This window comes from Panthera tigris, chromosome F2 (assembly GCF_018350195.1).
Source record: "Panthera tigris isolate Pti1 chromosome F2, P.tigris_Pti1_mat1.1, whole genome shotgun sequence".
NCBI classification, from domain to species: domain Eukaryota; kingdom Metazoa; phylum Chordata; class Mammalia; order Carnivora; family Felidae; genus Panthera; species Panthera tigris.
This window is the reverse complement of record NC_056676.1, coordinates 23,684,960-23,708,991: the sequence shown is the minus strand read 5'-3', so window position 1 is coordinate 23,708,991 and position 24,032 is coordinate 23,684,960. Positions and strand designations below refer to the sequence as shown.

Below are 24,032 nucleotides of genomic sequence, written 5' to 3'. Positions count from 1 at the left end.
TACCAAAAATCTTAACATCCAATGTGAGAAACTACAAGTCCCAGGCTGTAGTGCTGCCGTGGAGAGTACCTGCCAGAGTAACTACAAATCCCAGGATGCAGTGCTGCGACGGAACTCCGAGCATCTCTTTCAGAATGATGTCCCTGCGGAAATCAGATCAGGCTCGGCGTTGCATGCTGGGAATCAGAGACTCAGAATCCGATTGGTTGAGATTTGCAAATGACCGCGGTCAGTGGTACTGTAGGAGTAGGGAGGAGGGTGTGCGCACTTCCTGTGCACGGAAGCCGGCAATAGACTGCGTCCCTGCCTTGCCAGGTACCGATCTCCCGCGCGTTGTAGAAAGCGTCCATGACCCGGCGGAAGTGATTCCTCCAACTGCCCCGGAACACACGGCGGCAGGCAGCTGGGGGTGGGGGGGTGGCCCTGGAGTAGGGGCTGTGGCGGTGCGCTGGGACCCGGCGCGGTGGCTGCGGTGGCTTCAGGGCTGACGAGTGAGTCTTGGGCTGGGATGGGAACGGAGCTCCAGATTCGTATGGAGAACGAGGAAGGCTTGTACTGGGCGCGCTCACAGTCCCACTTCCCACCCCTTCCCATTTGGGCGGGGAAGGAACGGAAGCTCTTAACCTCCCCGGGCCTCCTCAGCTCCTGGTTTGGGGGAGGGGAGAAGAGGGCGGCGGGACCTTTCTAGGCGCCTCTCGGTGGGTTTGGAAGAGGGAGAAGGAGGGGCGGTCGCCAGCGTGTCTGGGCCTTCCCCGGGCTGAGCGCGGGGAGGGTGGAGTTAGGAGCATGGCAGCCCTGTCGCTTTCCCTTTTTGCTTTCCCCGGGTGCACTCGGATAAGTCCTTTTCTTGGAGTCCGTCCCCAGTCACTGGAGTGACTCTCACAGTCTTTCACAGTCACCGTCCCCCTCTTTCCAGCTGCAGGACCCCGACAAGTTTACCTTCTGGGCAACTTGTCGGTCGATCTCTACCCGACTTGATAGTTTGAAACTGTCGTGCATCTACCTTCAGTTTTTCTGAAACGTATCTAGTACGGCGGCCGCTGAATGTCTCTTACGGAACTAAAATCTCTTTAGTAATCTGTAGCTGTGGAATTCATGTCATTAGTGCGAGCATTTCTACTTTGCATCACCTTCAGTGTACGGAACAACCGAAATCCTTTAGTTTGAGTTTTAAAATCCTTATATGAAAACTGCCAAATTTGCTTTTTGACCCCCCAAATAGTTGTTTCCTTTAGTGTATGGTAGACTAAGATGATAAATTGCTGATCTTGCTTACATTATAATTCATGATGTTGAAACATCACAGGTGGATTCATTCATTCTAGAGATACAATGGTAAGAAAACAGCTATGATCCCTGTCACCGTGGATATTTATTGCTAATTACCAAGTAAGGATTTGGGGTTCATTATTAGTTTTTAAATGGTCATTCTTTTTTCCCTTATGAAATGTATTTAGTAACTACGATTTCAAAATATATATACATATTTTTTTAAGTTTATTTCAACTCAGCTGCCGGTTTCATTACATTATGGTAATTGTGTAATGTAATTAGTAGTTAGTAGCCAGAGGTTATAGTCAACCCTATATATCAAGTTCTGTTTTTTTTTTTTTTTCTTTTTTATGTTTATTCATCTTTGAGAGGGTGAGTGGAGGAGAGGCAGATAGAGAGGGAGACAGATGATCCGGAGCCGACTCAGCACTGAGAGTGGAGAGCCCAAGGCGGGGCTCAGACTCACCATCTGTGAGATCACGACCTTAGCTGAAGTCAGACACCTAACCGACTGACACATCTACACACCCCTATATATCAAGTTTTTCTTTTTTTCAAGTTTTAAAGTAATATTTGAGTGTACCTTATAAAGTACTTTCTTTGGTATTTTTTCCTTAAATAGGTTTTTCAGTACTATAAAATAATCTGGAAACTCTTTGCATTTACATTGATCTGTCTAAATGCATTTTGGCTCACTTGTAGTAAACGTTTACTGTTCCAGGGACACCTGTGTGGCTCATTTGGTTAAGCATATGACTCTTGATTTAGGCTCAGATGGTGATCTCAGGGTCCTGAGATCGAGCCCTGTGTTGTGCTGGGGATGGAGCCTGCTTAAGATTCTCTCTCTCTGTACCGTACCACCTCCACTCTTGCATGTGTCTCTCTCTCCAAAAAAAATTTTTAAAAAAAGTTTACTGTTCCATTATTAAATAAGATCAGAAAGGGGCGCCTGGGTGGCTCAGTCGGTTGAGCGTCCAGTCTTGCGGTCTGTGAGTTCAAGCCCCGCCATCAGGCTCTGTGCTGACAGCTCAGAGCCTGGAGCCTGCTTTCGATTTTGTCTCCCTCTCTCTCTGCCCCTACCCCGCTCGTGCTCTGTCTCTCTCTCTCTCTCTCTGTCAAAAATAAATAAACATTAAAAAAAAAAATTTAAATAAGATCAGAAAAAGCCCATCTAGTCATACCTGAAATTTCAAGCCTTGAAATTAAGAAAACAATATTACCTTTCATTCAAGAAATATTTATCAAAAAAAAAAAAAAAAGAAATATTTATCAAGCATCTGCTATACGCCAGGCCTGCTATAGTCCTGCCCTTATGATGAAGCTTGGGGAAAGCAGAGATACAATAAGTATATGTATAAGGAAATGTAGTTTCAAGTGGTGATAGATGTGAAGAGATTATATCAAGATTAGAGTTAGGGTAAACTAGGTGACCAGGGTAAGGGTTTCGAATTTGATAGGGGAGTCAGCAAGGAAGATCTGCCTCTCTGAGGAGTTGATAGTTTTGCTTGGACAACCTAAATGATGAGGAAAATCTGAGGGAAGAGCTTTTAAGATAGCAGTAACTGCAAAATGCAAAGACCTTAAGAGGGGAATGAACTTGACCTATTACAATACAGAGAAGGCCAGTATAGCTGGAGCATAGTGAGGCAAGAATGATGGAAGATGAAAATCAAAATAGTAAAGATCAAATAAGATGCAACTTTATAGTCCTTTTTCTGTTTGTGATGAGAGGCCATTAGAGGATTTTGTGCAGGGGAGTAACATCTGACTTAGGCTTTCGATAACTAGTTACTGGGTGGCAAATAGACCAAGTTGGAGGAAAGTGGGGAAACCAGCTCCTAAGGAGGCTTGTAGTAGTCCAACTGAGATATGGTACCTTGAACTAGAGATGTGGTGTGGAAGTTAGTAGAAATGGTCTGATTTGGAATATCATTTGAAGACAGAGCCAGGTGGGTCTTTCCTTCACCCTAGGACAGAACAAAATTTGAGGAGTCAACAGTTTTGCTGAGCATCTGTATGACCAGTAGTGCCATTTACTCAGATGAGGAAGACAAGAGGGTACACTGGTTTCTGAGGAATAAACTTGGAATTTTGTAAAGGAATAAGTCAGGAGTTTGATAATTATTGTACAGCTCAGAATGTGTGCAAGTAGGCAAGTTGGATATGTACAACTATTGCGTGGGGGCAGAGTCATATTTTATAGGTAATATTTAAACCTGTGGACCAGAGGACATCAAGTGGAGAGTGTTAATGGAGAAGAGGGCAGATGACTGGGAGTACTCTGGTCAGAAGAGGAGCAAACAGTGATAGAAGCAGAAAAGGCAGGAGGATGTGGCATCTCTAACATTGAGGGAAGAAACTGTTTTGGGAAGGAGGTAGTAGCCAACTGTAAAACCCTGCTAAGAGATGACAACTAGACAAGTAAAGTAATTGAAATGTGATGAGCTCTTTGAGTGGATTAGTGGGCCAAAAGTCTGATCAGAGTAGGTTAAGGAGATGTGGATGGTAGTAATGATGTTACAGCATTTTGATGTGTATAGGAATAATAGGAATTTGGTAGGACTAATAGAACAAAGTCCTTAGAGAGGTGTGCTTACATGGAAGGGTTGGCCTTAGATAAGAAGGATTTTTTTTTAATGTTTATTTTTGAGAGAGACAGAGAGAGAATGTACACAAGTGAGGGAGGGGCCAGAGACAGAGAGGAAGACAGAATCCAAGCAGGCTCCAGGCTCTGAGCTGTCAGCGCAGATCCCTACACAGGGCTTGAACTCACAGACCCTGAGATCATGACCTGAGCCAAAGTGGGACACTTAACCAACTGAGCCACCCAGGTGCCCCTATTTATTTTTGAGAGCAAGATAGAGAGCCAGTGGGGGAGGGGCAGAGAGAGAGGGAGACAGAATCCTGAGCACGCTATACCCTGTCAACACAGAGCCCTATGTGGGGCTTGAACCCATGAACCATGAGATCATGACCTGCGCTGAACCAAGAGTCGGATGCTCAACCAACTGAGCCACCCAGGTGCCCCAGGAAGAATGGTTTTTCAGCTTTTGAAACAGGAGGGTAGACAGAAGAGATGGTATATACATGCAAGTAGAATGAAGGTAGAAAGACAAGGTAATTGAAGTGATATCTTTCTGTTTTCTTGATAAAATAAACTTGTCAGGGCAGCAAGGAGAAGGTGTTGGAGGTTTAGGAGAAGCTAGGATTTTTTTTCAGAGTAGAAAAGCCAGTTTACTACCAGGATCACTACAATGCCAGGTGCCTATTTAAAGTGTGTGGTCACAAATTTAAAGTTGAGGTCAAAATGGTTGTCTTTTTTCCAGCCACATCCATCTCTTGGTTGAGGCTTGAGCTAGGCAGAGAATTGGGTTTGCCCGGGATTGGGATGTGGGTGGGCATATACATCAGAGGGGAGGGCAGGGACTTAAGGTATAAAGACTGTGAGATGTGCACGGTGCCAATCCTGATGAATTCAGTGGGATTAAGCAAGGTCAGAACTTGTTTTCTATTTGTTTTTTATATTTGTTTTTGGCCCATTATTCTAAGGGTTCTTTTAAATTAATTTATAATATGTAGAATCTGTAATTAGAGAGTATATAGTGGGAATATTTGCTCAAACCTTTTTAAACCAAAACAAAGGAGTTTGGAGATCATTGTCTAAGAGGGAGTTTAGGTAGTTTACAAGAGTGAGGAAGACAGACTCCGTCGAAGCACGTAGCGCTCTGGAGTCCTTAAGTGCTCTGGTGTATGACCGCAACAACTCTGTTGAATAAAGATGGGAAATTGGAGTTACAGGCGTTTGTAGAGGGATGAAGAATTTCAGATGGTTATAGTCATGAAATAGTGGCTCTGGAAGGGACTTTTAGACACAGTTTAGCCCATTGTGTTTGGGAGATAAACAGGTATTATCACTTTAATTTATCAGGGTCTCAAGATAGAAATTTGGAGAGCAGAAATTTAGATGTGGACTTCCAGTGACACTTCTACTTTGTATGAAGGCCTTTCCCACCTCTCTCCTGATTTGGCTTATACTGTTTACTTTGCTTGGATTTCCTTCCAGTTCTGCTTGGTAAAAATACCTCCTTACATTGAGACCCAGATCAAAACCTACTTTCCTTTTGTGGCCATTCACTTAAGAGATTCATAGTCCAAGATTTACTTCTTTAGGACTTCCAAAGTCCTACTCCTTCTCTATTAGCATCTGCAAATCTAGAGAATTTGGATTAGTTTTATTATCAGCATCAGTATCTTTTGAAAGGTTAATGAGACAAAACCATTCTGGATTGATATCTTTACAATGAAAGATACCTAAATTTAAGAAAAATAAATATATTTTTAAAAAAATCTTACTCTAACCTTATTTTAATTGAGATTAATTGACATACCCTGAAATAGTGTACCATTTAATTTTCCAGAAAGTTGCCTCATGTTCCTTCAGAAGCAACCACTGATCTATCACCATAATTCATTTTGCCTGTTCTAGAATTTCATATAAATGGAATAATGCAGTATGTACTTTTTTGTTTTTCCATTCAGTATAATATTTTTAGTATTCACCTATGTCTTGTGTACCAGTAGATCATCCCTTGTTGTTACGAATGGTATTCCTCTGTACACATATATCACGGCTTATGTGTCATCAGAATAGTTTCTCATTTGTTTTGAATAAAGCTGCTCTAGACACTTCCATAAAACATTTTTTTCTTTTTTCTTTTTTAATGTTTATTTATTTTTGAGAGAGCGCATGTGCATACACGAGCAGGGGAGGGGTAGAGAGGGAGGGGGACAGAGGATCCTAAGCAGGCTGTACACTGTCAGCCCAGTGCTGGGCGCAAACTCACAAACCACGAGATCATGACCTGACCCCAAGTCAGACGCTTAACCGACTGAGCCATCCAGGCGCTCTGTACAAGATTATTTTGTGGGCAAGTTATTTCTTGGATGAATACTTAGAAATCAAGTGTGAGGATTTAGGAAAGACTTGTTTATCAGTTTGCCACTTGTAAATTAGTAAGCTATAACTTACCAAAACATAAGTAACTGAGAACCATCATTCACAGTGATCTGAAGTCCACTTAACATCACTGTAATGATTGCTGTGGTCTGCATCACCCTATGTAATATTTCTGATTGGTCATTTGGGGTGAGTCTAAAATAGAGTTCTTAAATATCAGAAGGATCTCTTCTAATCTAGATTCCTAAAGGCCCATAGTTCACAACAGGCAGAACATAGGGCAGACATTTGTGAGGGTTTGTTTCTAGAAATGAAGCCCTGCTGATGGAATATTATAATGCAGTTGATTACTGAGTATTATTAGGTGAGTTATTATTTTAATAGTAAAAACTTGACCATTTAGGACAACAATTAGGCTGTGACTAATTGTTAACTATCAGAAATAGATTGAAAATTGAGGTCAGTGCTTTTACTTTAAATGACCTAATAGATTCCCTTAGTAAAGGCAAAGAACTACCCTCTTTGAGCTAGTGTTAGTGTGTGTAGACAGCCATGAGAACAAAACTTGTTCTTAAACTCAGGGATGTTTGGAAGCACATTTTAACCCCAGGAGATTTGAGGACATTATCAAACACAACATTTTCAGATAACTGAATTCGTTCCAGGAAACATAAAATTCTAGAAATCTTGTACAGAAATATATGTTTCATACACTTGCATTTATAATTAACAATTTGTGGTAGTGCAAAATTGTGAGACTGGCGTTTTGGTTATCATAATTTCATAAAATGTGGCTGTGACCTATGTCCTTGAAGTCTTTAAAATAAAAATTATTTTAAGAACCAAGAATTCTGGGGCGCCTGGGTGGTTCAGTTGGTTGGGCGTCTGACTTCGACTCAGGTCACGATCTCGCGGTCTGTGAGTTCGGGCCCCGCGTCAGGCTCTGGGCTGACGGCTCAGAGCCTGGAGCTGCTTCGGATTCTGTGTCCCCCTCTCTCTGACCCTCCCCGTTCATGCTCTGTCTCTCTCTCTCTCAAAAATAAATAAACGTTAAAAAAAATTAAAAAAAAAAAAAAAGAACCAAGAATTCATATTGACTAAATTTTATTGTGAAAGATGGAATACCATCTCCTTCCTTCGTCACCCCCTCCCCTCAGTATAGCCCAAAATGTTTCAATAAACTTAAATAGAATAGTTTTCACGATGCTTGTCTAAAAGTTCTGTAAGTTTATTCAATGCCAACATCATGGGAAAACATAAAAGTAATCGATCTTGGTCAAAAGAATTGTACCTTTGAATAACCTTATTCTGTCAGAAAGCTCAGAATAGTAATATCTGTGTCTGTGGCCAGATACACTATTGTATGAAGTTTCACCCTGTTAACATTACATAATTACCATTGTGTTGGATACCTGGGTCATAAAGAGAGAATCTTGCCTTGTGGAAACTTACAGTTAGTAAGCAAGACAAAATGTATCTAAAAAGACACACTTTGAAGCATTTGCATCTAATAGTAAAGAAAACTATAAATTCCACAATGGAGGAAAAATGGAAGAGGAGTAGTACTATTTGCTAAAAGTATTAGGAGAGTCTATGCAAGAATTAGATACAGGAGCATTGTTATAAGTTAAATAGGCCAGAATGAGAAATTCTAACTCCTCTTGAGAGACATACATCCAGTGACACTATAAGCACATTCGGGCAGGATATTTTGATGTGTTATTACAAATTGGAATTGCCTTCTAACTTCTGTCAATTTGTATTACTTTGTTTTCCAAATTAATCATATTTTTACATATAGTTAGGAACTAATCATCAGGCTGACCATTGTTCCCTTATGAGCTGTTTGGTTCTATACGTTTATTTGTTTCTTTTTAAAAAATCAAATTTAGGGGGGCGCCTGGGTGGCTTGGTCGGTTAAGCGTCCGACTTCGGCTCAGGTCACGATCTCGCGGTCCGTGGGTTCGAGCCCCGCGTCGGGCTCTGTGTCGACAGCTCAGAGCCTGGAGCCTGTTTCAGATTCTGTGTCTCCCTCTCTCTGTGACCCTCCCCCGTTCATGCTCTGTCTCTCTCTGTCTCAAAAATAAATAAACGTTAAAAAAAAAAAAATCAAATTTAGGGCACCTGGGTGGCTCAGTTGGTTAAGCTCAGTTGGTGACTCTTGATTTTGGCTCGGGTCATGATCTCACACTTCATGTTTCAAGCCCCCTGGTCTGGCTCTGCACTGACAGGACTCACCCTGCTTGGGATTCTCTTTCTCCCTCTCTGCCCTTCCCTGCTCACACACCAGCAGGGGAGGGGCACAGAGAGAGGGAGACACAGAACTGGAAGCAGGCTCCAGGCTCTAAGCTGTCAGCACAGAGCCCCACCTGGAGCTCAGACCCACAATCTGTGAGATCACGACCTGAGCCAAAGTGGGACGCTTAACTGACTGAGCCACCCAGGCACTCCTCAAAATAAACTTTAAAAACAAATTTAAACCATAGTTTTCTTTTAAAAAAGTTACAGTTTCCTAGTTATTTACACTTTGAACATGTATTTTTGTGCATTTTATTTATTCTGCAGAAAACATAATTAATAGGCAGGAAGCCACTTGTTTTACATAAATGGCACCAAACTATACCTATCATTCTAATCTGCTTTTTAAAAAATTAATCTTGGGGCGCCTGGGTGGCTCAGTCGGTTGAGCATCCGACTTCGGCTCAGGTCATGATCTCACGGTCCGTGAGTTCGAGCCCCGCGAGTTCGAGCCCCGCGTCGGGCTCTGTGCTGACAGCTCAGAGCCTGGAGTCCGTTTCTGTGTCTCCACAGAAGACATTCTGTGTCTCCACAGAAGACATTCTGTGTCTCCCTCTCTCTCTGCCCCTCCCCTGTTCATGCTCTGTCTCTCTCTGTCTCAAAAATAAATAAACGTTAAAAAAAAAAAAAATTTTTTTTTTTTAAATAAAAAATCTTGGTGGTATTTCATACATACATAGATTTAATTTATTCCCTTTCACTGCCCATAATAACTATCAATAATTGTAGATATACTATTTTTATTTAGGTCATTCCCTAATTGGGAACTTTTCAGCGGTTTTTTCAATGTTTCATTTGTGCATGTATTATAGTCAATATTCTTCTCCTTGCCTTTGTGCACAAGCTAGTGTTTCTCTAAAATAGATACCAAGAAGGAGAATTATTGCTAGCCTCCTGATGATTATGCTGCTGCCTTCCAAAAACTGTTGTGCTATATATTTAGTATTATCCTCTTCCTCTTCTGCACCACTTGATTCTTAGCACATTTTAGTGTTTTAGTTTGGGTGTTTGGTGATTACTGTTGGGATCAAACATTTTTTTTGTACAGGTCTGTGAGCTATTTTTATTTTTTTCTTCTGTTATTTTTCCAGAGTTCAGTGAGTTTTATTATATTTGTTTCTTTAATCTGTAGCATATTTTTTATGAATGGTATCAGTTAGATGTCTAACCTTATTACTTTTTCCAAGTAAATACTGAATGTAAAGAGACATACAAAAAATAGATTTGTAGCTGTTGCTGTCATCTACTTAATAACCTAAGTCAATCAGTTAAAAAACTATTAGTACTAATAAGAGAGTTCTGCATAGGTGATCAGATACAAATCAACTTTTAATGGATTTAAAAGCTTTTCTTTAAAACACCAGCAATAACCTTTCAGAAAGTATAATAGGAAAACAGACAGAATTCATAATAAAAACTATAAAGTATCTAAAAGTCCACCTAAAAAGAAATGTGTATTGATAAAATGGGACTTGCCTGGCCACTTAGAACATGTTTATCACACTGACTGTAATGAAAACAGTAGATATCTTAGGTATAAACAGGTTAGTGAGATAGAATATAGTCTAGAAATTCCTTTAATAGTAAATGATTGCAGTAACATTTCAAAATTGAAGGATGGGCTAGCTGTTCAAAGGTCTTTTCAATGTTCAGTAATACTAGATTCAAAACTGATTGCTTTGTGGGTGCTAGGCTCATCTAGAATTTCTGTTGGTTCCCCAAAAATAAAAACTATAAAAGAATAATGTTTATATATAACACTAAAAGCACAATATATCTGAGGACTTTTTGTTCATACTGTGTCTTTTGCCTAGAAATATTTTCAACCTACTGCTCAACCACGTGTGTTTACCTACCTAATTCTTATTTCCAGAACTCAGCTCAGTTATGGAATAGACACTCAAGTGTTTACCCTGAGAATGTTGTAAACCCAAACTTAGACTTATGTAGGTAATTTGTAGGTTACATCCCAATTTAATCACACTTTAAATATTTTTAACTTCTACCTAAGAATTAGGATTTACTCAACTCTTAGTGTTAATATACCGTGGATTTTTTTGTTGTTGTTGTTAGTGATGGGGAGTTTCTCTTCCCCCACCCACCCATCTTTAACCCTTGAATAAATGGTGAAATTGATTTACTATATTAAGAAGTCTATAGAGAAGCTGTTGCTACACAAAGGGCTTCTAAAATGTGACTGCATGGTTGCATAGCTACTGCTAGTTAAGTAAACATCCTAGATGTTTGGCTCTGGAGAGTTTCCAGATAGAAAGTTGGCACTTGAAGTTCTTGCTCTAGCTTTTCTATCATTTTTTTCCTTTTTTGTTTTCTTAGAACGATTACAAAGCAGTATGAACAGACTACAGCAATAATGACCAATGAATTTTTATCTGCTATTATTATCATAAAGTGGCAGAGTACTGCTTTTAGTGCTTACACTTTCGATAAGTATCTAAGGATTTCTATCAGCAGCTCTTACCTAGCAGCAGTGGAAAACAAGTTTTAATGGGAGCCAGAATTTTTTACCATAGCAGCATGGAATAATGGAAAGGAGTGCAGGCCTTAAAGCAGACCTACCTAGGTTTAAATCCTCTTGCTGCCACTTGAGCTGTAGAAGCTTTAAGCAAGTAGCAGCCTCTTAGTGTTTCTTCATCTCTAAAATGATAATAATAATACCCTTGTGGAAGTGTTGTTTTAAAATAATGTATGTAAAGCATGTAGTGCAATGTTTACCACTTATCAGGCCCTCAACTTGTTGGTAATAATATGACATTGCCCCTGTTGCCCTTATCTCGTATTAGAAATGGTACTTACATATCCATGCTTAGCATTCTAGACTAACAAATAGATTTGATTCCTACTCTTACTCTGTCATTACTGGAACAAATCATTCAACTCCCTTATTACATCAGTGATGTTACTATTTTTTAAAATGAGGAATTACATAGGTTATCTCCAAGTTTCTTTCCTGCTATAAAATGTTATGGTTCATTTTCTTGGCCCTTCCCTTAAGGCTAGATAAAATACTGGTCAGGAATTTCTTAGAGAACAGGATGTTTTCCCATTAATAACATAAAAATACTGGTATAAATGAAATCTTGAAGAAATGATATAAAAATAAAAAGTTACTCAAAACATGAACCCTTTTCCTTTAGCATTCATCTTTGTAAAATTTAGGATTTATCAGGATATTAAAGATTTTCTACAACTTCACTGTTAAACTTTAGAACTTCCATAGACTGCAGAAAAGATGCCACAGTGAAATGTATTATAAATGTGCACAATTACATAAGAGGAGGGCAAGCTTTATCTTTTTCATTTTTCTGAAGGCTACTTCATGTCCTTGGATTTATCATGTTATCATTGGTTTAGCAAATACGTGCTTTAGTGTCTGCTAGTATCTAGTAGATACAAGTATACAAAGATGATTAAGGTCAACGATCTCCTTCAAGTTCAATTCAACTCCTAAGGAACAACAACATCTGTATTTTTAAACTGTTGTCAGAATAGCTACCTTAAAGGGAAGGAAAAAAACAAATCTGTATTTATACAGACCACTATTCTGAAGGTGATCATCTTTTCCTCCCATGTTCAGAAACTTGATACTGTTCCGTTTATGGTGGCTGGGAAACTCCTGCATAGCAGAGAGAGAGTTTTTAAACTTGTAATACCAAGGATATATTAAATAGTAATGGGCGAAAACATGTTATTCCAGCATTAATCTTAAAATAGCATTGTTATATTTTCAGGAAACTACTAAAGTTCCTGTGGAAGTAAAGTAGAATTTCATAAGAACATAATGGGTAAGTTACATAAAAGTCATTTTTTATTGCAACTAGTAGAAGCTGGTCTTCTCAAAGATAGGCCTTTGACATTGGTGAATGCAATCAGAATAGACTGAAATTAGTTGTTTAAATCTACAGCATCTGCTTACTGCAGGCAAACCTCAGAGATATTGTGGGTTTGGTTCCAGACCACAGCAATGAAGCTAGTCAAATGAGATCTTTGGTTTCCCAGTGCTTGTAAAAGTTATGTTTATACTATACTGTGGTCTGTTAAGTGTGCAATAACATTATGTATAAAAAACAAAACACAACATAATACCTGCTAAAAACAAGGTATGCCTGTACATATTTTTGAAAGGCAGATAAGTAATGTTTTTGTGCCAAATATATTTGTGATCGCTAGTAAGAAATAGCACCTTAAGAAATTAGAAACTTTCCCAACAAGCATATAAAATGCTTTACCTTGCAAAAAAAACACAAGAATTACAAATTTAAATAATTAATAATTGTTTTTATTTTTGTTCTAAGGGATTGCTAACACCTGCTAAATATCTGTATGCTTGAGTAGTCTATAATTTAAAAGTTACTTGCATCTTTATGAATGTCCCTGCTTTTTATTATGAAAAATTGTGAGTCATACACTACATAGCCTTCAGTGATTGTTAATGTTTGGCCACATTTGCTTTCTCTGTGTGTGTGTGTGTGTGTGTGTGTATGTGTATGTATGTATTTATATATCCACATACACATGCTTGCTTTTTTCTGTACCATTTATTTAGTTGTGCAGTATCACTTCACACCAAATACTTGAGTAGGCATCTCCTAATTCATTGCATATTCAGAATTTTCTCAGTTATTTCAGTAGTGTTCTTTGCAGCAGGTACATTATAGACATAGCTCATTTTATTGTGCTTCACTTTATTGCACTTCACAGATACTGCAGTTTTTTGGTTTTGTTTTTTGTTTTTTGTTTTTGTTTTTGTTTTTACAAACTGAGTTTATAGCAGCCCTGTGTGGAACAAGTCTATTGGTGCCATTTTTCCAACAGCAGTTGCCCATTTCATGTCTCTGTCACATTTTGGTAATCTCACAATATTTCACTTTTTCGTTATTATTATTGTATTTGTTACGGTGATCTGTGATCAGTGATCTTTGATGCTACTGTTGTAATTGTTTTGAGATACTATGAACCATGCTCACATAAGACAGGGAACTTAATCGATACATGTTGTGTGTGTTCTGACTGCTGCACCGACTAGCTATTCCCTCATCTCTCTCTCTCTCCTCAGACCTCCCTATTCCCTGAGACACAAAATATTGAAATTAGGCCAGTTATTAACCCTACAATGACTTCTGAGTGTTCAAGTGAAAGGAAGACTTGCACATCTCTCACTTTCAGTCAAAAGCAAGAGATGATTAAGCTTAGTGAGGAAAGCATGTCGAAAGCTGAGACAGGCTGAAAGCTAGGCCTCTTGCAACAGTTAGCCAAGTTGCAAATGCAAAAGAAAAGTTCTTGAAGGAAATTGAAAGTGCTACTCCGGTGAACACACAAATAATAAAGCGAAACATCCTTATTGTTGATGGAGAAAGTTTGAGTGGTCTGGATAGAAGATCAGACCACCCACAACAGTCCCTTAAGGCAAGGCCTAATCCAGAGCAAGGCCCTGACTCTTCAATTCTGTGAAGGCTGAGAGAGGGGAGGAAGCTATAAAAGAAAAGTCTGAAGCTAGCAGAAGCTGGCTCATGAGTTTTAAGGAAAGCTGTCTCTATAACATAAAACTGTAAAGGTGAAGCAGCAAGTGCTGATGTAGAAGCTGCAGCATGTTATCCAGAAGATCCAACGAAGGTAATTAATGAGGGTGGCTACACTAAACAACAGATTTTCAGTGGAGATGTAACACTTTGTATTGGAAGAAGATGCCATCTAGGACTGTTGTAGAGAGAAGTCAATGCCTGGCTTCAAAGGACAAGCTGACTCTCTTGTCAGGGGCTAATGCTGCTGGTGACTTTTAAGTTGAAGTCAGTGTTCACTGATCATTCTGAAAATCCTAGAGCCCTTGAGAATCATGCTGAATCTACTCTGCCTGTGCTCTACAAATGGAACAACAAAGCCTGGATGACAGCACATCTGTTTACAACATGGCTTACTGAATATTTTAAGCCTACTCTTCAGACCTCCTGTTCAGGGAAAAAAGATTCCTTTCAAAATACTACTACTTACTGACTGACAACGTACTTGATCACCCAAGAGTTCTTATGGAGACGTGCAACAAGATTAATGTTGTTTTCATGCCAGCAAACATAGCATCCATTCTGCAGCCCATGGATCAAGGAGTAACTTTGACTTTCAAGTCTTGTTACTTAAATACATAGCTGCCATAGATAGTGATTCTCGTGATGCATCTGGGCAAAGTTAACTGAAAACCTTCTGGAAAAGGTTCACCATTCTAGATGCCATTCAGAGCACGTGTGATTCATGGAAAGAGGTCAAAATACAAACACTAACAGGAGTGTATAAAAAGTGGATTCCAACCCTAATGGATGACTTTGAAGGGTACAAGACTTCAGTGGCGGAAGTAACTGCAGATGTTCGGTAGAAATAACAAGAACTTGAATTAGAAGTGGAGCCTGAGGATGTGACTGAATTGCTACAATTTCAAGATAAAACTTTAACAGATGAGGAGTTGCATCTTACGGATGAGCAAAGAAAGTAGTTTCTTAAGATGGAATCTACTCCTGGTAAAGATACTGTGACAGTTGTTGAAATGACAAGAAAGGATTTAGAGTATTACATAAACTCAGTTGATAAAGCAGTGGCAGGGTTTGAGAAGATTGATTCCAATTTTGAGAGAAGTTCTCCTGGGGTCAGATGCTGTCAAATAGCATCACGTACTACAGAGAAATCGTTCCTGAAAGGAAGAGTTGATCAATGCTGCAAATTTCATTGTCTGATTTTATATAATTGCCACAGCCACCCCAGCCTTCAGCATCCACCACCCTGCTCAGTCAGTGACCATCAACATCAAGGCATGAACCTCCACCAGCAAAAAGATTACTACTCACTGAAAGCTCAGACAATGGTTAGCATTTTTTTTAGCAATAAAGTATTTTTAATTAAGATATATACGTTTTTTTTTACATATAATGCTATTGCATACGATGGTATACTGTAAACAAACTTTTATATTCACCGGGAAACCAGAAAATTGATTTGACTCACTTTTGCGTTGCTTTTTCGTGGTAGTGTAGAACTGAACCCACAGTTATCTCTGAGGTATGCCTGTGTTTTATATCCAGTCAGGGATCACGTATTGCATTAATTTGTCTCTTTAATCTCATCTAAACAGTTCCCTCCTTTTGGGGGTGTGAGGAGTGAGGTCTTTGATGACCATTTAAAATTTAGATTTGTCTGGGTTGTTTACTCCTGATTAGATTCAGATTAAACATTTTGGACAGCAGACGAACATTAATGATTTTTTTATTTATTAATCCTAATTGGAAGGATTTTTAAATTAACTAGTAATGAATAAATAAATGGATGTTTATAGCTTGAATACTCCAGTTTTATCCTCTGTACTCTTTTTCTTGGGCTTCGTAAGTTTTTAGAATAAGCCTTAAGATATTTTCTTTCAGATATTGGTAACCATAAAAATAATTCTGTCAGTACAATACTGTGAGAATTCTAGATGTTAGAAAGATCTTATGGGGATATACAAAAATGCATACTCCCAGAAAAGTTATATTGAGCTAGCTACTGTGGCAGAAGCTGTGGTGGCAATGAGGATAGCTGGCAGTGGAGTAACATCTACGTGCTCTGTGTCCTCACCTCCACTTGGAATTTTCAAAGACTGGTATTTGTCTATATTCATTACTTCAATCGTGCAATAATTTAAACTCAGCAGTAAAATGTTTGGATTATTAATACGGACCAAGAGCAAGATGCTGAGTAAAAGGAAGCCCTAACTTTTAGAATTAGGAGCTTATCAGGGAAGTTGAATTCACATGACATATAAACATTCATTCATAAACACACAATGTGTCATGTTTTTAAGATGAGTATTTCAGGTGATTTAAAGTTTTACTGTTTGCTTATTTTATTTGAGCCTTTAAATTTGAATGTGTTACTGTGTTCACAAAAAAATTGTTAATACTTCTTTGAAAAACACTAGTAAATTTTCATCTAAAATAATATTCTTAAATGTAGTTTATTCTGACATTGGAAAATGTTTAGAGAATGATAAAACAAGGAATTAAAAAAACCTAAAATCTTGGTAGATCTTACCATCCAGAAATGTTTTGGGTCTGAGTTATTCAAAAATTAACCTTGGTAAACCTGTTTATTTTAATTTTGTGATTCAAAAATCATTTTACTACTTACTTTAGATGGAGAAGAGAAAACCTACGGCGGCTGTGAAGGCCCCGATGCCATGTATGTCAAATTGATATCTTCGGATGGTCATGAATTTATTGTAAAAAGAGAACACGCACTAACATCCGGAACAATAAAAGCCATGTTGAGTGGCCCAGGTAGGTACATTTCTTTATTTTCTGTTAATAAATCTTTACTTTCAGTAAGTTCTTAACTTGAATTAAGCGATTCATAACATTAAAGGAAAGAGACAGTAACTTTCTAACATTATTTCATGATTGTGTTGCATTGGAAAAATTGGTTCCTGCCATTTCCTGTTTTCAGTTATTTACCCTAATAGGAAGGATCATTTCCCTACATTAGTTTCCATGTTTAATTTCTTCACCACAGTAGGACTCTGATGGTGATGTGTGCTCCTAACTACGTATAAAGTTTATGTTTAGAAATTTACCACTTCCCAAACATCTATTCTTACCATTTTCTTTTTTTTTTCCCTTGAGAGGTTTTTGGTTTGTTTTTTTTTTTTCTTTTTTACCTTAAAATTTTTCTTGAGGATTTGAATTTCTGGAGCACACAATAATTCTGTGTTCAGCTTTTGGAGGAAACACCAAACTTTATACAGTGGCTGCACCATTTTATATTCCTACCATCATTGTATGAATATTCAAGTTTCTCCACATTTTCACTGACACTTATTTTCCCTTTTTTTTTTATTCTAGCCATTCTAATGGGTATCAAGTGGTTTCTCATTATAGTTTGGATTAACTCTTCCGTAGGGACTAATGGTGTTGAACATCTCTTCTTGTGTTTGCTATACAGTTGTATATCGTCTTTGGAGAAATGTCTATTCAAATCTGTTGCACATTTTTCAATTCAGTTGTGTGTCTTTTTGTTAGTGAGTTGTAAGCGTTTTTTTTATAAATTCTGTGGACAGTAGACCCGTATCAGCTATGATACGCAAATATTTTCTTACAACAGTTGTGATTTTTTTTTAATGTTTATTTTTTTTTTGAGAGAGAGAGAGAGAGAGACAGAGCACGAGCAGGGAGAGGAGTGGGGCAGAGAGAAAGGGAGACACAGAATCTGAAGCAGGCTCCAGGTTCCAAGCTGTTGGCACAGAGCCCAACATGGGGCTCGAGCTTGTGAACCACAAGATCATGACTGGAACCAAAGTTGGACACTTAACCGACTGAGCCACCCAGGTGCCCCATAACAGTTCTGATTTTACCTCTTACAGTTAGGTCTTTGATTTTCACTTAATTTTTGTATATGATGTGAGGTAATGATCCAATTTCATTCTTTCTTATATGGGCATCCTAGTACCATTTGTTGAAGAGACTGTTCTTTCCCTCATTTAATGGTCTTGGCACCCTTGTTGAAAATCAGTTGACCATAGCCACATGGGTTTATGTATGGGCTTTCAACTCTCCCCCATTGATCTTTTTTTTTTTTTTTTTTTTTTTAAAGTAATCTCTACACCCAACGTGGGGCTTGAACTCACAACCCTGAGATCAAGAGTCACATGCTCTACCCGCTGAACCGGGGCGGGGGGCGGGGGTGGCATTGCATTGATCTGTCCTTATGCTAATACACAGTATTTTGATTACTATAGCTTTGTAGTGAGTTATGAAATGAGGAAGTGTTTTATTTTTTCAAGATTATTTTGGCTATTTGAGGTCACTTGTTTTGGGTCTTCTTAGATTTGCTTTAAATTCTAGTTAATACACAGTGTAATACTAGTTTCAGATGAACAATATAGTGATTCACCACTTTCCTACAATACCCAGTGCTCATCACAAGTGCACTTCTTAATCCCTATCACCTATTTAACCAATCCCCCCACTCACCTCCCTTCTTGTAACCATCATTTTGTTCTCTATAGTTAAGAGTCTGTTTCTTGGTTTGCCTCTTTCTCTTTTTTTTCCCCTTTGCTCATTTGTTTTGTTTCCTAAATTCCACATGAGTGAAATCATACAGTATTTGTCTTTCTCAGACTTAATTCATATAACGTATTACTCTAGCTCCATCCAAGTTGTTGCAAATGGCAAGATTTCATTCATTTCTTTCTTCTTTCATTCATTGGTAATATTCCAGTGTGTGTGTGTGCGTGTGTGTGTGTGTGTGTGTGTTTGTGTTTGTACGTACACACACCACATCTCCTTTATCCATTCATCATTTGACGGACACTTGAGCTGTTTCCATAATTCGGCTGTTGTAGATTATGCAGCTGTAAATATTGGGGTGCATGTATCCCTTTGAGTTAGTATTTTTGTATTCTTTGGGTAAAAACTTAGCAGTGCAATTGCTGGATCATAGGGTAGTTCTATTTTTACGTTTTTGGGGAACTCCATACCGTTTTCCAGAGTGGCTTCGCCAGTTTGCATTTGTACCAACAGTGCACGAGGGTTCCCCTTTGTCCATCCTTGCCAGCTACCTGTTTCTGGTGTTGTTGACTTGGGCTATTCTGACAGGTATGAGGTGATACCTCATTGTAGTTTTGATTTGCATTTCCCTGATGATGAGTGATGTTGAGCATCTTTTCATGTGTCTGTTGGCCATCTCTATGTCTTCTTTGGAAAAATGTTATTCATGTCTTCTGCCCATTTTTAATTACATTATTCAGTTTTTGAGTGTTGAGTTTTATAAGTTCTTTATATATTGTGGATACTATCAGATATGTCGTTTGCAAATATCTTCTCCCATTCCATAGGTTGCCTTTTAGTTTTTTTTTTTTAATTTGTTTTTTAACATTTATTTATTTTTGAGACAGAGAGAGACAGAGCATGAACAGGGGAGGGGCAGAGAGAGAGGGAGACACAGAATCTGAAACAGGCTCCGAGCTGTCAGCACAGAGCCTGATGCGGGGCTCGAACTCACGGACCGTGAGATCATGACCTGAGCCGAAGTCGGATGCTTAACTGACCAAGCCACCCAGGCGCCCCTCAGTTTTCTTGATTGTTTCTATTTAAGGTCACTTGTAATTCCTTTTCCATATTTTTTACTGTGAAATTTTTATTTATTTAACTTTTTTTTTTTTTTTTTAAGCGAGAGAGAGACAGAGGACGCAAACAGAGAGGGATAGAGAATCCCAAGCAGGCATTGCACTGTCAGTGCAGAGCCAATGTGGGGCTTGAACTCACAAGCCGTGAGATTGTGACCTGAGTCAAAACCAAGAGTCAGATGTTTAACCGACTGAGCCACCCAGGCATCCCTACTGTAAAACATACAGAGAGATTAGTATAATACACTTGCATGTACTCATCTCCAGCTTCAATTTTATCAATATTTTGCCAATTTCATTTCATCTATTTTCCTCACTTTTTTTTTTTTTAAACGTTTATTTATTTTGAGAGCGCGAGCTAGGGAAGGGCAGAGAGACAGAATCCCAAGCCGGCTCTACCCTGCCCGTGCAGAGCCCGACGTAGGGCTCGAACTCCTGAACTCTGAAATCATGACCTGAGCTGAAATCAAAGGCCGGACGCTAAACTCACTGAGCCACCCAGGCACCCCTATCATCCTCACTTTTTTAAAGAGTATTTCAAGCAAATATATCCTGCCAGTGTCATTTCACTTGCAAAATCTGTGATAGTCCCCCCTGCACTCTCCCTTTTTTTGCAGACCATGAACTTTTTGGAGAACCAAGTTATTTGTAAAATGTTCACATCTGGATTAGACTTAATGTTTCATTTTGTAAGCTTATAAATTAGAACTCTAGAGGCTTGATTAGAATCCAGCTCATTTTTCTAGGCAAGAATACTTTATAGGCAGTACTACTGTATTTCTGTTGTATCAATATTTTAGCAATGTCAGGATAGCTTAGTAGGTTACAGGGCTAGTAAGCTGATTCATCTCTGAACAGTTCTGCAGTTAGATTTTCATATGATGCTTTTAGCATTCATTGTGATTACTGCTGAGATTTACTTCATTTGGAATTACAAAACAGTGACTTTCTAATTCTTATCATTTCTTGTGCATTTATTAGAATTCTCCTATGAAGAAATATTTGGTTACCCTGAAATATACTCTGTATAGCAAAAATAAGTGCTTGATTTTTTTATGTTTACATATAATTTTTGAGTAATGAAATTATTCTTCAGCATCCTCCAGTAGCAAAGAGTGTTTGGGGTTTTTTTGTTTTTTTGTGTTTCATTTTCTTGTGACTTTTTATTATTTAAGGTTTTTTTAATCTAGTGTAGTCCTCACTGATGCTGAAATTGCCCCCATTTGCTCCATTTTTATTCAGAAGGAGCCACATCAGGTTGGCTTCTGTGTCCTTTTGACCTGGCTCTGGTAATTTGGGATAGCTGTACTACTTTCTATAATGACAAGATTTCCTAGGCTCATTTGGTATATAATTCTCCAGTCTGGAAAAGAGCCATTTTTCCAAAGAGCCATTTTCTCCTAATGGAAAATGGGCTTTAAGGACCCCAATCTGGTTGTTAGCAGTACTCCTTGCTCGTGGGATGAATTAAGTTTAGACTTTTCTACTGGATAGAGCTAGGATTTACTTTAGAAAAATAAAATCATGGGTGCCAACAAATTTTAACTAAAAATTAAGATTAAAGGATGTTTGTTTTTTGTAAGCGTGGTCTCCTTTAATATATATGCAGCCCCGAACTAATGTTTGCATAAAAAAGAATGAGGTACTGATACTTGCACCTTCAGAATATGCTAAGTGAAAGGAGTCAGATACAAAAGGTCGCATGTTGTAGGATTCCATTTATATCCAAAATAGATTAAGTCCATAGAGACAGAAAGATTGGTTTTTGCCAGAGGCTGAGGGTTGGGAAAATGGGGAATAACTGCTTAAAGGGTTTAGGATTTTATTTTGGGATACTGAAAATGTTTTGGAACTAGATAGCAGTGGTAGTTGCACAACATTGTGTATGTACACTGAATCGTATGCTCTAAAGTGGTTAATTTCATGTTATACGAATTTCCCCTCAAAAAAAAAAAAAAACCCTAATGTTTGTCTAGTATCAAAGGCTTAATAAGTGTCTATTGGTAGTATTTCGTACGTATATTCAAGAAAGAGAATTTTAGTCATTGACAAACCAAAATTGACCTCATTGCTGTGAGTTACTCATTCAATCCTGCTCTTTTCTTCCCACCCCACCCCTAAGCAACAATTATTAGAAAACTTTTAAAATACTACTACATTCTCAGAAAGTACATTTTTCTACTTTTTATATTCAGTACTCGTGCTAGACTGTTAAGAAACTATTCTATCCCTATAGTAAATGCTAAATGCTATAACCTTTATATAGCTAAAGAAATTTTGAGAGATCATTAAAAACAGTTCATAAAGTGTTACTAAAACAAAGAAAAGTAACTTATGAGGAGATCTCATGAACATAATCACACTTTTAAAAACTAAAGGGGGAAACAAACATTTATTATTTATTTTTATATGGCAATTCACTATGGCACAGGGCTCCTGATGATACATAAAGACTTGATTCCCTAAACTGAATCTTCGAAAAGATTGTCTATTTTTTTTTTAATGTTTACTTATTTTTGACAGAGAGAGAGACAGAGCATGAGCGGGGGAGGGGCAGAGAGAGAGAGGGAGACCCAATCTGAAGCAGGCTCCAAGCTCTGAGCTGTCAGCACAGAGCCCGACAGAGGGCTCGAACTCACAAACCGCGAGATCATGACCTGAGCCAAAGTCGGACGCTTAACCGACTGAGCCACCCAGGCGCCCCAAGATTGTCTTTTTTTATATACTATTCGCCTTTACTTAATCATGCCACCATGATTCTTAGGAGAAGCTAAAATTTCCAAAGTCCTTGGAAGAAAATTAGAATTTCAAAATTAGTCTTGATGAATCTCAAATACTATCTTAATAAAGATTTCTTTTTTATATTTATACTCAGAAATCAGAATAAGTTATTTCATGTGATGCTAGTTGGGTTTATTCTTCTCACGTTGTATTAGTTTGCTAGGGCTCCTGTAACAAAGTACCATTGACTGTGTTATTTAAACAATAGAAATTTATTTTCTCATAATTCTGAAGGTTAGCAATTTGAGATCAAGGTATTGGTAGAGTTAGTTTCTTCTGAGGCCTCTCTCTTTGCCTTGTAGATGGCTGTCTTCTCTGTGTCTTCACATTGTCTTCCCTCTGTGTGCATCTTTGATCTATAACTTCCTGTTCTTATAACAATACCAGTCATTAGATTAGGGCCCACCCTGATAATCCTGTTTGGCCTTAATTATCTCTTTAAAAATACTTCCTGCACAGAAAAAATAAAAAAAGAGGAAAAAAGGATCCTATCTCCAAATATAGTCACAGAAGTACTGAGGGTTAGAACTTCCCAACATGGGAATTGTGGAGGAACACAGTTCAGCCCATAACAAACATACTTCTTTTCTTTTACAGGTCAGTTTGCTGAGAACGAAACTAATGAAGTCAATTTTAGAGAGATCCCTTCACACGTGCTATCAAAAGTATGCATGTATTTTACCTACAAGGTTCGCTACACTAACAGCTCCACGGAGATTCCTGAATTCCCAATTGCACCTGAAATTGCACTGGAACTGCTGATGGCTGCGAACTTCCTAGATTGTTAAATAAAATAAATTATAATAAACTGTTAACTTTTTTCAGTATTTAATACCTGTAGTTCAGTTAGTAATTTTTTCATATATAGCATGTTGCCTGTGTGCAGTTGAACTTTAAAGTTCATTGCAAAGCAGATTATCTTCTGTTCTTTTGCATAGCAATCAGTTGAAATTTGTTTGCTACATCAACAAATTAAGGACATTTTCACAAATTGAGAAATAAACAAATATGCCAATTCGTAGGTGGTTTTGCCTTATCCTTTGGATGTGATTTTTAAAATTAGAGCAGTGGTGATATAGTAAAACTGAAATTTAAGCATAAATGAACACATTCTACAGGTAAATAATGGGGCTACGTATTTTTGTGTTTTTAGTGTTTTTTTTTTTTTTAAAAAAAAAAACAAAAACCTGATCTTGTAGCCGTTGTTAGCATTACTAGAGTTATGCAAATAATTGCATTATAAACATGTTTATAACTTAGCCAAAACATTGATTTTTATAACTGTCAAAGACATAAGAGTTGAAATTTCTTATGTGTCTTTTGATAAACTGCAGTATTGTTTAAGTGTATCTTGTCTTTTTGTTTATTGCTGCAATTTAAGAACTTTATTTAAAAGCAGTTTTGGAAGATTACTAGGCACAGCTTTTGAAGCAATCACTTTTTGAACTGGTAGCCACATGGTCAACAAGTAAACTACATGATTGATTACATGTGCATTGTGCATTTTGGCCAATCCAAAGTACTGTACCTGCATTGACTATAAAGCTTCCTTTGCAATATTCTTACATA

General features: G+C 38.0%; 1 protein-coding gene and 1 long non-coding RNA gene across 4 annotated transcripts in view; one reads left to right on the top strand and one right to left on the bottom strand.

Moving 5' to 3' along the window:
• Positions 1–215: 215 nt before the first annotated feature.
• ELOC (elongin C) lies at positions 216–23,628 on the top strand. Of its 2 annotated transcripts, none has more exons than XM_007080357.3 (4): positions 216–315; positions 12,277–12,330; positions 16,696–16,839; positions 23,061–23,628. In XM_007080357.3, the coding sequence occupies exons 2-4, from the start codon at positions 12,327–12,329 to the stop codon at positions 23,249–23,251; spliced, it is 339 nt and encodes a 112-aa protein (XP_007080419.1). In that variant the 5' UTR covers positions 216–315; positions 12,277–12,326; the 3' UTR covers positions 23,252–23,628. The 2 variants fall into 2 exon arrangements, with proteins under 2 accessions (XP_007080419.1, XP_007080418.1); XM_007080356.3 differs by lacking the exon at positions 216–315 and adding an exon at positions 378–491.
• The window catches only part of LOC122234920, a 61,329-nt gene continuing 41,534 nt past the window's right edge, over positions 4,238–24,032 (bottom strand). The window contains exons 5-6 of one of the 2 annotated variants that reach the window (XR_006212905.1): positions 12,083–12,161; positions 4,238–5,037 (exon numbers count right to left, since the gene is read on the bottom strand). This is a non-coding gene — a long non-coding RNA (uncharacterized LOC122234920). Of the gene's footprint in view, positions 5,038–9,660; positions 12,162–24,032 lie in introns of those variants that run through there. The other variant, XR_006212904.1, reaches the window with a different exon arrangement.